Source organism: Chiloscyllium plagiosum, unplaced genomic scaffold (genome assembly GCF_037043375.1).
Source record: "Chiloscyllium plagiosum isolate Xiang-an unplaced genomic scaffold, Cpla_swu_hap1 HiC_scaffold_12, whole genome shotgun sequence".
Lineage (NCBI taxonomy): Eukaryota > Metazoa > Chordata > Chondrichthyes > Orectolobiformes > Hemiscylliidae > Chiloscyllium > Chiloscyllium plagiosum.
Window position 1 is genome coordinate 36,609,278 of NW_028270150.1, and position 15,051 is coordinate 36,624,328.

Here is a 15,051-nt window from a genome sequence, read left to right on the forward strand (position 1 = left end):
TTGCACCCCAATATGCCAACATCTTCATGCACAGGTTCGAACAAGACTTCTCTATGCAGGATCTCCAACCAGTACTATACACCAGGTACATTGACAACATTTTCTTCCTCTGGACCCATGGCGAGGAGTCACTGATAGAACGACACAGTGATATCAACAAGTTTCATCCCACCATCAAACTCATCATGGGCTACTCTATCTGTCTCATTCTTGGACACGGGCATCTCCATCAAGGATGGACACCTCAGCACCACACTCTACCGCAAACCCACAGACAACCTTACAATGCTACACTTCTCCAGCTTCCACCCAAAACATATTAAAACAGCCATCCCCTCAACCGCCAAATTTCAAACAGACCATTGTCCATAGCAACCTGCCAGGCTTTCAGGACAACTCCACAGAACCCTGTCATGGAGACATGAGAGAGTGTGGACATGGAGCCCACCATGTACGTGGCAGGTACTCATGTGACTCAGCCAACGTTGTCTATCTTATAATTTGCAGGCAAGAATGCTCTGAGGCATGGTACATTGGGGAAACCGAGCAAAGGCTACGGCAACAGATGAATGGGCACTGCACAACAATCAACAGACAGGAGGGTTCCCTCCCAGTTGGGGAACACTTCAGTGGTCCAGGAAATTCGACCTCGGACCTTCGGGTAACCATCCTCCAAGGCAGACTTCGGGACAGGCAGCAGCGAAAAGTGGACGAGCAAAGGCTGATAGCTAAGTTCCATGCCCATAGTGAGGGCCTCAACTGGGACCTTGGGTTCATGTCACACTATAGGTGACCACCATTGCACTATACACACACACACACTCCTACATACACACACAGGCACTCCTACACATGGACACACATGTACACAGACACGCACGCAGACATCCACACACACACACACTCTCACATGCATCCTCTCAGAGACTTCGGCCACTCTACACTCACGCATACACATATACACACTCTCTCACTGACACTCACAACCCCCACCCCAGACACACACACTCACTCCTACAGAGAGACACACTCCCACACTCTCACATGCACCCCCTCACTGACTTAAGACACTCTGCATTCACATATTCACACATATACACTCTCTCTCACACTCTCAAGCCCACAGACAGACACACACACACCTGCACGCATATATGTTTGTGGGGTGAATTTGGACTTGCAGAGTTACATTGTACTTTGTTCAAAAACTGCATGAATTCATGTAAAACTCTTATCTCACTTTTTAGTTTACAATCAGTCTAAACATTATGGCAAAGACAGGGAACACAGGGGACTAACACCTTCAATATGTTGTCTAGCTAACACCCATTATTACAGTTAACTGGAGAAAGCAACGTTTTTAAAAAAAGATTTTGTGATTTACACATGAAAGAAGTGAAGCTATCGTAGTATTCTAACAGATGAAAGCCTCAACAAACAATTAAGTATTATTCAATGTATAATTTCAGTTACATCACACTGTAAACTTTTGCTATAAATTCTGTCTGACAATTGTGCCCTCCACAACCACCTGATGAAGGAGCGTCGCTCCGAAAGCTAGTTTGCTTCCAATTAAACCTGTTGGACTATAACCTGGTGTTGTGATTTTTAACTTTGTGCACCCCAGTCCAACACCGGCATCTCCAAATCGTGTTTGGTATGCTTTCCTTTATTGGTGAGAGTATTGAGTGTAGGAGTTGGGAGGTCATGTTGCGGCCGTACAGGACATTGGTTAGACCACTTTTGGAGTATCGCGTGTAATTCTGGTCTCCCTCCTATCAAAAGGATGTTGTGAAACTTGAAAGAGTTCAGAAAAGATTTACAAAGATGTTGCCAGGGTTGGAGGATTTGAGCTGTAGGGAGAGTTTGGATAAGCTGGGGCTGTTTTCCCTGGAGCGTCAGAGGCTGGGGGGTGACCTTATAGAGGTTTACAAAATCATGAAGGGCATGGATAGAGTAAATAGACAAGGTCTTTTCTGTGGGGTGAGGGAGTCTAGAACTAGAGGGTATAGATTTAGGGTGAGAGGGGAAAGATGTGAAAGAGACCTAAGGGGCAACGTTTTCACGCAGAGGGTGGTGTGTGTGTGGAATGAGCTGCCCGAGGTACAATTGCACCATTTAAAAGGCATCTGGATGGGTATATGACTAGGAAGGGTTTGGAGGGATATGGGCCGGGTGCTGACAAGTGGGACTAAATTGGGTTGGGATATCTGGTCCGCGTGGGCAAGTTGGACCAAAGGGTTCATTTCTGTGCTGTACATCTTTATAACTCTGTGACTTGGGCGGAGAAGAGGTTTGAGTCTGGAAGTTTTTGAACTGTACCCATTTCTCCTGTTTGTGAAGCATTTTTTGTCTGACATATTTCCACATTCTTTTTATCCATTCTCAAGGCTAAGCAAAAAAATGTTCTATATTTTTTCATTAATTTAAAATTTGATATTAATGTTTAATATAAGGTATTAGCTTCATGGCCCTTTGCATTGCACCTTATGTTCAAATGTCTCCTGTATCTTTGTGACCAGAATTGGATACTGTACTAAAGTTATAATCTAACCAGGCCATTATCCATTTTGATTACAGCTTCTTTGGTGGCTTTTTATGGTCTATATTTTGGTTATGTAGTTTGAATTCTGTTTGTGGTTTCCAAGCAATGACCGGATCTGTTGAGTCTGGATCTTAAATTTCTCGGTCTGTTTGATCATTTCTGTTAATAACAGTCTTTGGGCCATTCCTTCTATGTGTGTGCATAAAACTTCATCCGTCATATTCCAGTCCATGAACATGTTGATTCATCATGTAACCTCTTAAGTTGCCGACTTTATTCCTCTTCCCTTTAGCATTTAGTCTCATTTGCAAGGTTTATTAATTTACATTGTGTTTCTAAATCCAGGTTCTTGATATAAATTTGGAGCAGTGATGCTTGTGACGTTAATTCAGAGTACTTTGTTTCATACCCTTTTTTTTCATAACTCCAAACAAATGGATTTGGTTTAGGTGAAACAATGTGGCTTGTTGCTGCGCCAAAAGAGAGCTACCTTGAGAAAGGTGTCTATATTGTGGACTTCTTTTTTGACAGTAGTTTAAGTCTGATACCAAAGAAAAGATCTTTCAGTCATCCTGCAGCAGTCATGGTGACTAATCATATTGCTGTTGTGAAAATATGACAATACAGGATGTTGAAAGCATGAATTCCTTGATTTGTAATTCTCTTTTTAATTTGATCATGGGGGACATGATTTGTTTACAGGCGCACTGACTACCTGTGGCAAGGAAACAAAATATCTGTTGCTCATCTCTAGTTGTCCAAAAGGCAGTGAAAAGTCACGTGGAGGCCAGATCTGCTAAGGATGGGAAATTTCCTTTCCCTAAAAGTCATTCATGACCCGAATGTGGTTTTATGACAATCAGCACCGGTTGTTTGGTTCCCATTACGCTTGCTTTTATTTTCCGATTTTTAAAAAATATATTTATAGAATTAACCCTTTTCCCCAGGACAGCAGCCTGTAATTCTGGATTACTTCACCTGTGGCATTACCACTATGCAACCGTGTTCCCTTGTAAAGCTGATTAAATAAGTTGACAGGTTAAGACCATAAGACCTAAGGGTTGAAGCAAGGCCATCGAGTCCACTCTGCCATTTAATCATGGCAGATGGGTGTTTCAAATCCACTTACCTGCACTCTCCCCTCGCCCTTAATTCCTTGCGAGATCAAGAATTTATCAATCTCTGCTTTGAAGACACCCAACATCCTGGCCTCCACTGCACTCCGTGGCAATGAATTCCACAGGCCAGCACTCTGGCTGAAGAAATGTCTCCTCTTTTCTGTTCCAAATTGACCCCCTCTAATTTTAAGGCTGTGCCCACACGTCCCAGTCTCCCAGCCTAATGGAAACAACTTCCCAGCGTCCGCCCTTTCTAAGCCATGCATTATCTTCTAAGTTTCTGTAGATCTCCCCTCAACCTTCTAAACTCTAATGAATACAATCCCAGGATCCTCAGCCGATCATCATATGTTAGGCCTACCATTCCAGGGATCATCCATGTGAATCTCTGCTGGACATGCTCCAATGCCAGTATGTCCTTCCTGAGGTGTGGGGTCCAAATTTGGACACAGTCTTCTAAATGGAACCTAACTAGAGTTTTATAAAGTCTCAGAAGCACGTCGCTGCTTTTATATTCTAACCCTCTTGAGATAAATTAAGTTAGAAGCTAAAACCTTATGAAGAAATTTTAAATATTTCTATGGCACGATGGCTCAGTGGTTAGCACTGCTGCCTCACAGCGCCAGGGACTTGAGTTCGATACTTACCTCGGGCGCGCTGTCTGTGTGGAGTTTGCACATTCTCCCTGTGTCTGCGTAGGTTTCCTCCGGGTAATCTGGTTTCCTCCCACAGTACAAAGATATGCAGCTTAGGTGAATTGGCCATGCTAAATTGCCCATAATGTTCAGAAATGTATAGGTTATATGCATTAAGCAGGGGTAAATGTAGAGGAATGGGTCTGGGTGAGTTACTCTTCAGAGGGTCAGTTGGGCTGAAGGGCCTGTTTCCATACTGTTGGGAATCTAATCTAATCTAATCAAATGCCACATTTTTTCATTATAATAATAAAAATAACAAAAATTTAACATTACACGAATGTAAAAAGATAGATTCGGGGCTATTGAGTGTATTTAATTTGAATTGAATTAGCTTTATTGTCACAAACGCAAATGAGTACACTGAAAAGTTTATAAGTTGCCTCTTACTGCACTATCTTAGGTACAGTGGTACCAAGACACAGCTTCAGTTACAAGATCTTAAAAAAAATATAGAGAACTAAAAAGACCAGCATTGCAGCAAGAAAAAAAATCAGAACAACAGTCTTCCAGCCCAGATCATGCTGGCACCTAGCCTCCTGTCTGCATCGGGCTTTGGCTCCAGATCGTGCCAGGCTTCACCTCAAGGTACATGAGGCTGGGAGAACGTTCTGGAACCACCGCGAGCCCGGCAGACTACGCTGAAGCATGCCAGTCTAAGAGACCACCACATACCACTGGAAGATGATCACGCTGGGCCAAGAGCACGCCAAGCCACATTTCGCTGGGTGGCCACCACGGCATGATGGGATGCTGTCACGGGGGGAAGAAAGCAATTGCATTTGTTCAATAAAAGCTGTGATTATAGGCAACTTTAATCTGCATAGAAATTGGGCAAATTAAATCCGTAAAATTGCCAAAGAGAAGAAATTCCCAGAGTGTGTATGAGATGGGTCTTTAGGATCAATATATTGAGGAGCCAACTGGAGGTTAGGCTGTCCTAGACTGGGTATTGAGTAATGAGAAAGGAATACTTGGCAGTCGAGCTGTGTGAGGCCCTTTGGGGAAGGGTAACCATAATCTTTATCAAGATGGAAGTGATGTAGTTGCTTCTGAGACTAGAGTCCTGAATTTAAGGAAATTACGATGGTATGAGGTACGTGCTGCCTATGATAAATTGGGGAAACTTATTTGAAAGTATGATGGTTGCTCGGCACTGGTAAACATTAAACAGTGCATGGAGAAACAGTGACAATTGTTCATTCCTATCTACCATAAAAATAAAACTGGAAAGGTGCCCAAACCATGTCTAACATGGGAAGTTAGGGATAGTATTAGATCCAAGAAAGGGGCATACAAACTGACCATGAAAAAGTAGCAAACTTGAGGATTTGGAGCAGTTTAGATTTCAGCAAAGGACAAACAGATTGATTAAGAAGAGTAAAATTGAGTAGGAGAATAAACATACAGGGACCGTAAACTCATTGTAAAACCTTCTACAGATATGTAAAGAAAAAAAATTATAAGAAAGATAAATGCAGGTCCCTTGCAAACGGGAAGTTTTAACGAGGAACAGAGAGATTCGGTCTGATTAAATGTATACTTTGGTTTGTTCTTCACAAGGGAGGACACAAAAATGTTGGGCAACCCAGATCTAGTGAGAGGGAAGAACTGAAGGAAATCGGTATTAGTTGGGAAATCGTGTTGAGGAAATTGATGAGATTAAAGGCTGATAAATCCCCAGAGCCTGATAATTTACATCTGAGTATTTAAGGAAGTGACTCTGGAAATAGTGGATGTATTGATGGTCATCTTCCAATGTTCTTTGAATTTTGGAACAGTTCTTTTGCATTGAAGTGTAATGTAACTCTATTAAAAAATGGAGGTAGAGAGAAAAGAGGAAGTGAGTTTTGAGAAGATTTGTAGCTCAGGTTGAGGTTCTGGATGTAGGTTTGCTTGCTGAGCTGGAAGGTTCATTTTCAGACATTTTGTCACTATACTCGGTAACATCATGAGTGAGCCTCTGGATGAAGCACATGTGGTATCGTCCACTTTCTATTTGTGTTTAGCTTTCCTTGGGTTAGTGATATGATTTTCTGTGGTGACACCATTTCCTCTGGTGATGCCATTTCCTGTTCTTTTTCTCAGGGGGTGGTAAACACGTCAAGAAATACGATGACTTGGATCCCATGTACCACCCCCTGAGAAAAAGAACAAGAAATGTCATCACCACGGGAAATGGTGTCACCACAGGTATTGGCATTACCAACCCAAGAAATCTTAAACACATAGATAGAACGCGGGCCATACAAACAGTGCTTCATCAGGAGGCTCACTGATGATGATACCTAGTATGGTAACGAAACGTTTGAAAATGAATCTTCCAACTCAGCAAGCAAACCTACATCCAGAAAAGAAGTTAGAGACTGATCAGCCTCACATTGGTAATGGGAAAAATTCTGAGTCCATTATCAAAGAATTGGCAGTAGCGTACTGATATGGATAGAGAATTGGTTGGCACTTTAGATGAAGTAACTGTAATATCTCCAAGTTTGTAGACAGTACAAAGCTGGGTGGGAGGGTAAACTGAAAGGAGAATGCAGGGATGCTTTAGTGTGATTTCGACAAGTGAGTGAACAAATGCATGCTAGATCAAGAATAATATCACATTTATTCACATTATATACTAGGGTTTACTATTACACAAATCTCAGGTTCAATTTTGATAATCATTATGCACAAGATTGAAGTAAGATTTGGAGGTCAGTCTTTATCTATAACCATTTTGTTAGTCTTAATATAAATACCACAGTAGCCAGTTTGTAGTCTGTTGAATTTTCTCACTGTGTCCATTGACTTCCTTGTAATGACTGACAGTGTTTTGCTCACTCTCTGCTTTGGTCTGTCTTAACACTTCAGGAATAAATGCCGTATGTCTTGATTACTGAAGCTACAAATTCTTGCATACACCCTGCTCCTAACAATCTCATGTTACCCAATAGTGATTTGTGCATTCTAGGTTGAGAGAAGATGACCATGAATGGGCAACTGGATCTGAGTGGGAAACTCATCATTAAAGCTCAATTAGGTGATGACATTCGCCGGATTCCAATCCACAACGAGGATATCACCTATGATGAGCTGGTACTGATGATGCAGCGGGTGTTTCGTGGGAAACTCCAGAGCAATGATGAGGTCACAATCAAGTACAAGGATGAAGGTAGGTGATTTATTTATCACAAATTATCTAGAGTGTTTGGCCCTTTTTTAAACTAACGTACTTTCCAGTCAGTTGGCTTTGCACTATTTTCATTTACTATCAGTAATAGATATTGCGCAGCTGGTTTGCAAGTATAGATCTAGTAGAGATTGAGTTTAATGCAAGAGGGAGGGAGAGCTAGAGCATATTTAGTCCATGGTCCATAGTCGTGACTAGAAGTGTAGTTACAAGTTAACAGATGCTCAGGAGGAGCTCAGTCCCTGAGTTTGTCCAACAGGAATGAGGCTCTTGCAGTCTTTGAGGACAAGAATGGGGCCTGCATTCACTTCAAAGAGAAGGAGCAACTTAGCAACACAGTTGTACAGAGAGCTATTTATGCTGGGGAATTAAAAGGGATGTAGTAGTAAGAGATAGACTTGATTTTGTTCTCTTTAATTGAGAGAGGTGTTTTATTGTCAGGCCTCTTCAATGTAACGCTCACAATGAAAATCAGCCTTGAAAGTCAGATTACAAGTTTCCCAGCTGAGAAAGAAAAAGCAAGCATGCAAATAACCACATACTCGCTCAGTTAAGGGTCAGAGTAATGTATAACTAGCATGAAATTCTCAGTTGCTTTAAAAGTCACTTGTGGATCATTTCTGTAATTTAATATAGGTTGCCTGTAAAACCATATAACAATGCTGCTTCTTTAAACATGAAATCTTGAACGATCTTTTAAATCATTCACTAAAATACATATCTTTCACAGGTTCTTACCTTGGTAGAGACTAACAATACATACATTCTTCTGTTCCTTTCAAAATATTTATTGCCCCTTTAGATGAGTTTCATCTGATGCTGTGTCTCAAGCATTGCTTTTTTTGCCCTTGAGGAAGTTTTGTTTTCTGTCTCCTTTAATGGTCTTTGTGATTCTAGCCCTTGAACTCTTTGTCTCAGTTTTCTAATTTTCCATTCTGTCTTTTGTCCTAGTCCCTATTTCCCTATCATGTGCCCCTGGATAGATTCTTATCTCCTGCCATTTTAGTTTCCATCCCCTTCATGGATGATCCTTTTATATCATCTGACAATTTCTGCTAAGAGGTTTGCAGGGTGTTCAAATAACAAACTTCTTCACTATGAATTGGGGTCTCTGATGTTTTTTTGGCTCCTGTCTTCCTCTTCTTCTAATCTAGCTAAAGTTGCTTTGTTTTCAGTTCTGAAGGTGTACACATATCTGAATTGTTGACCCACTACTTTTAATATAATGTTCACTGACTCATTTATGTCTAGCATTTTCTTGTTTTTGTTGCATAGACTGTGCTGCTTCATTCATTTGGTCCTTGGTAATACTTAAATAATCTTTTTTGTTCTTTTTGCAGATGGCGATCTTATAACCATATTTGATAGTTCAGATCTCTCCTTTGCTATCCAGTGTAGTAGAATACTTAAACTTACATTATTTGGTGAGTACATATTTGTAATGTTTTACATGTTAGGTTGATTAAAGCATCCTTTTTTTTACTGTAATCCAGAAACTTGAAAATATTTAATATGTGAATTGCTCAAATGGCAAATTTTGAAGGTGACTATAAATAAAAAGCAGTGCATAAATATACCTAAATGTTTGAAGTAGCTAAATATATTGGGTGGCACGGTGGCAAAGTGGTTAGCACTGCTGCCTCACAGTGCCAGAGACCAGAGTTCAGTTCCTGCCTCAGGCAACTGTCTGTGTGGAGTTTGCACATTCTCCCCGTGTCTGCATGGGTTTCCTCCCACAGTCCAGAAATGTGCAGGTTAAGTGAATTGGCCATGCTAAATTGCCCATAGTATTAGGTGAAGGGGTAAATGTAGGGGAATGGGTTTGGGTGGGTTGCTGTTCGGAGGGTCAGTGTGGACTTGTTCGGCTGAAGGGCCTGTTTCCACACTGTAAGTAATCTAATCTAATCTCATAACAACAGATGTAACATAACAACAGACCAAAAAACCCTGCAATTATAACAATTTTAGGTAATCGGTAAAAGGTTGTTGTGGTAACTGTGCTGGATATCCTGCTTGATGAATGTCTGCAAAACGTCATGGCTTGCTGGGATTACTGAAGCATTGCAAAGATAAAGTCACCAAACATTAAGGTGCTATATTTGCTTCTTTAGTAGCCCATCATATCCTACGTCAGAGAGCTAACTATAGAGGTAATGAATATTGGTCAAACTGTTGATCCTTTGATATATTGTTTTTGTCAGAAAACATGGCTGATGCCTTCCTTTTGAAAGTTTGCATGCTTGAGTATTTTCTTTCAAGGAGTATTCGTTGGGTGTGCACTTAAATCATTTTAATATCATCATCCACATATGAAATGCTCATACATTTCTTACATTTATTTAACCATTTTGGTTACCAAAGATGAACTTAACTGATTTGGCTACTAAAAGCATCAACTATATTAGTTATCATACATCACCTTTCGTTCCAACTCATTCATACTGACCAGACATCCCAATCTGATTTGATTTGCCAGCACTTGGCCCACATCTCTCTAATCCCTCCCTATTCATATGCGATGTCTTTTAAATGTTGTAATTGTGCCCACCTCCACCTGTTCCTCTGGTAGCTTAGTCCATACAAGCACCACCCTCTGCGTGGAAAAAGTTAGCCCTCGGGTCTTTTTAAGTCTTTCCCCTCTAACCTTAAGCCTATGGCCTCTTGTTTTGAACTCCCATCCTAGGAACAAGATTTTAGCTATTACCTATCTTTGTCCGTTCTGTTATGATTTTATGAACTTTGTAAGGTCACCCCTCAGTCTCCGGCGCTCCAGGGAGAAGAGCACCAGCTTATTCTGCCTCTCGTAATAGCTCAAATCTTCCTTGCAAATCTTTTCTGCACCCTCTCAAATTTGACAGTATATTTCCTATAAAAAGGCACTGGTTAGGCAGTTCTAAAGTGGTCTAACCAGTGCTCTGTACAGCTGCAACATGACTCTCAACTCCTGTACTTAATGCACCAACCATTGAAGGTAAGCATGCTGTCTGTCTGCGACTCCAGTTTCAAGGTCAGATGTCACATGACACCGTCAGACGAAGGAGCAGCACTCCGAAAGCTTGCAATTTAAATAAACCTGTTGTCATGTGACTTTTAACTTTGTCCACCTCAGTCCAACACCGGCATCTACACGTCATGACTTCCATCGACTACATTTGTCAGAAACAATGCACCAGTACTCCTCATTTTCTTTGTTTGGCCACACTCTTATGGACCAGACCAAGCTCCCTCAAAATATATTAAGAAGATAGTCTGGACCTTAACTACTTTTTTATTACTTTAAAGGTAGGTGCAAGGCGTTGCATTCCAAGTGCAATTTGATTGGTCAAAGTGCCAGTCTTGAAGCAAAACAATTTAAGCACACACTATACTTAAGTATTAGAATAATTTAACCCTATTTGAAGACTTAACAGTATAATAGATTATTTAACTATTAAACAGCAACTGTTCCAATATAGTAACATCTCATAAACACAGCTTTGGCAAAGGCAAATTCACTAAAATAGATTGTCTCTCATGCAATTCTAGCAGCAGGAAGCACCAGTATTTAGCTGTAAATGAAGAAAAACAGCTTCCAGATCCAGCTTCAAGGCCTTAGTAGCAAGGGCAGTACACTAAAGTTAAAAAATCTGATTCTGAGAGCTTGACCCCACCCCTTCTATTGTTACAGCTTTTTTAGAAAAAAGCCCAAGGCCTCAAGCTGTTTACTTTATTGGCTTTGGAGCAGACTGCTCAGTACTTCTATCTCAATCTTTCTTCACAAAAAAAGGACAAAACCATTAGTATTGTCACAACATTCCCCAAGGCCCTATTATTAAGTGTATAAGTTTATTTAAATTAAACTCCATCCGCCACTCCTCGGCCCCATTGGCCCAGTTAATCAAGGGCCTGTTGTACTGATAACCACCTTCACTGTCCACTACACCACCTGTTTTGGTACCATCTGCAAACTTACTGACCATACCTCCTGTATTCGCATCCAAATTATTTAAATGACAAATAGCAGTGGATTAAGCACTGATCTTTGTGGCACACTGCTGGTCACGCACTTTCATTCCAAAGAAACAACCTCTACCACTACCCTCTGTCGCTTACCTTCAAGCCAATTTTATATCCATTTGACTGGATCCCATGTGATCTAACTTTATAATCAAACTAACTCTTCACAAGTTACTTTGTGAGTTGTTCAATCAGCTTTCTCGTTACCATCTTTATTGCCTTTCCTATATAAAACCTTTCTCCATTGCTTTCATTACTCTTATTTCAAGAAATTTTCCATCTGCAGCAATTTTGTTCCTAAATTCTTGAATATTCTACATTGCATTTCTTTTCCTTCTATGAATATTTGAGATATGCAACCACTTGTTTTGTCAGTTTTCATTTTCGTTCCAAAGTCATATGTTATTTACAATCTTAACTATTAGTTCATGTCATTCTTCTGTGCTTGGTACAAGTGCATTGTCATTTGCAAATCTAATTGATATTATTTGCCCTCCAATTTTGTGTCGTCACATCCTGTTTTAATCCTAAAGACTGAAGAAGACTGGTGATAAACAACACTATCGTTGAACTCCTCTTCTGACTTATTTGATTGCCCTTTTTGTTCCTCTTTGCCCCATGAACAAATGTCTTTTGAGTTGTCTATTCAAAATGTTTCCGCATGGTCAAGAGCTTAATCCGTTCAATCTAATGAAATGCTTTACAAAATCCACAAAACAAACAAACAAACATCTGACCAAATTCTAAACTGCATTCACTCATTAATCTTGTAATGCAGATTGTTTCTCTCATCCCTTTTCTTCCCTGGAATCCAAACTAGTTAAGTCTGTAATTTGTTGCTTTCCTTTATTAATAATTCAACATATTCATTGATAAATGAGCAAACAAGCATCTGGAAGTGATGCAATGCCTGCAGAAGCAATTAAAAATATGGAATAATGTATCATCATTATTTATTAATGTGCATTGTGAAAGATTTTACTTATTAGGAGAATTGCTTGAGGATTTTATGCAGAATGGTTACTCTGAAAAATAAGTCAAAGTCATGTCATTGTTTTGACTTTTCTACTTGGAGTGTATATTCATGTTGACATTGAAAGTGCCTGGTCAGGGTGAAAAAGTAGTTAATAAGACTTATGAGATCCTGGGCTTTTTTAATGAAAGCATAGAATAAAAAAAAGGAAATTATACAATGATAATTTGATCTCACCTGTTCTGGGCTATCCATCTTAGGAAAGACAAGAAAGCTTTACAAATTGAGCAGAAAAGCTTCCAGCGATGAGGGACTTCAGTGACCTTCATAAATAGGGGAATCTGAAGTTGTTTCATCTGAAAAGAGAAGCTTGAGAAGAGATTTGATAGTTTAGATTTTACAACTGCTTGACTAGGCCACATTGCCTTTGTTTTATACTGCTGCTATTTATCAAAGACTAGAAACAGCATGTAAATGGACATTTTGACTTGTAAACATGTTTGTGTAATGGCGCTGTTATTCCCTTACACTTAAACTTGTTAAATACTACACTTGTTTGTGGGCAGGAAATGATAAATGTACAATATTAAAGGCATATCCAAACCACGTTTATAACTACATTGGAAATGCACATTTGCATGTTCCTTTTTGTCAAAACCTTATTTGTGGCATGTAAAACTTGTATGTGTCACTTTGCTATAATGAAGGTGATTTCTGGAGCATTATAATTCTTAGCCAAAGCCATTTCCAAATTTATCAAAAATGGCCCCATTCAAAATGGAATTTAACTATGCCTGTCCAGCTTAGTAATACATTTTAACTTACGGATTTTTAAAATATGTGGCTCCTGAGCAAGGAATGTATGCTGATGTTTGTGGAAGCTTCTACATTGAAGTATCTCATTATTCTGTACATTTCAGCGCTGCTGATTTTTTTTTGGTTCTTTCTATAATAAAGAAAAAGAATGAGTATATTTATAATCTTTTGTGGATATGTGCATTAATGTGAAGTAAAATTAACATTATCTATGTGGGACCATCCATCTATTAACAATCTCCAGACATGTTAGTAATCCAGTATATTTTAGCAAGTTCATTTGGCATTGCATCAACTAAATTTTGTTTGATTAGTGTCCAATGTGAGAATTGAAGCTTTGAACATCTTGCTGTTGGGTTGTCTCTTAAAGCATACACTTATTCAGCAAATTTGTGATATATTATCTCTGTGCAAATTGTAATCCAGAGAATGCTGATGAAAACTTGCTTTTTAGAAGCTGGACATGATCAAAGTAAGCATATGAAGTCAGCAAAAATAAGTCTTTAAACATTATTTTGTTAATACTCCACATAAATACTGTGTCAAGATGTATGTTATGTGTCATATCACTAGAGGGTAGTATTGCATAATAAAAAGCTGAAGTTTTGAATAAGACAAAATAAGGGTACCCTTAAAATATGAGAAGTAAAGGATTTTGAGTTCTAATAGCTTTTTGCTAAGATTATTGCCAATTTGGTTTTGCCAGTCTCAAAAAACATTTATGTCAGAGATGCTAACTAAACATAGCAATGAATTTCTTATCAATTAATCTAAAACAGCCCTACCACTGCTTCGAGGTATTCCAATTTTACTGTATGCCATTTCTCTCACTACTGAAATGCTGTCACCTCAAAGCATATTTATATTTTGAATGAATCTGTCACCTGTTTGTGCTGTATAGATTTCATTCCTAATGAAGGGCTTATGCCTGAAATGTCAATTCTCCTGCACCTCGATGCTACCTGACAGGATGTGCTTTTCCAGCACCACACTCTTTGACTCTATAGATTTACCACTTGCTCACTGAGATTATGCTTCTATAGATTAGCTTTGATTTTTTTCCATTGCAGTGAAGACTGTGTCACCTGGTTGAACTTTGACAGGCAGAAGCAGTTTTTTAATGTCAATGTTATCTGAACTCATAGAATTTTGGAAATAACGTTAGTATTATCTTTTAACCCCCATTTTTGAAGAGGCAGTATGCTGAATTTATTTAATTAATCATCATTTAACCTTTTCATTGTTTTAGCCATTCTAGTTACTCTTCTCTCTTGTCAGTAATTTCAGTATTCGTTTTGCATTGTGGCATTCAGATCTCTGCATAATATTCTAAGTATAAGTGCGCAAATGATTAATGAAGAGGAGTGTTTAGACTCCATGTTTAATCTGTTTTTTCTGTTCTCCGATGTTACCAGGCTTGCTCTGTTTCTCCAGCAATTTTTGTTTTAATTTCTAAGAACATTATGTCCTCCTGGAGTTTGTTCTCTACCACTTTGTAATGTACTAACTTGATTATTTTTGTATAATCTACAAACTTAGCTACTGACTTCAGATAAGGGAAAGGAAAGTTCTGGTCTTATAGCATATCTCTACTAATGGTTTTCCTCTCTTACTATCAATAAATTCAGGTGAAAATGTCAGCCCTTGTTAATCTTTTTTTAAAAACCTAAATTATGGACTGTATGTATACTATCTTCCTTTCTCCTGATAATGTCAGTTGTAAACAATTT

General features: G+C 39.2%; 1 protein-coding gene across 2 annotated transcripts in view; it reads left to right on the forward strand.

Annotated features, from left to right (window-relative positions):
• Positions 1-15,051, forward strand: part of tfg (trafficking from ER to golgi regulator) — a 118,657-nt gene that overhangs the window by 27,780 nt on the left and 75,826 nt on the right. For both annotated transcript variants that reach the window (XM_043701129.2, XM_043701130.2), the window contains exons 2-3: positions 7,318-7,518; positions 8,877-8,960. In XM_043701129.2, the coding sequence (XP_043557064.1) occupies positions 7,329-7,518; positions 8,877-8,960 (274 nt within the window). In that variant the 5' untranslated portion in view covers positions 7,318-7,328. The remainder of the gene's footprint in view (positions 1-7,317; positions 7,519-8,876; positions 8,961-15,051) is intronic.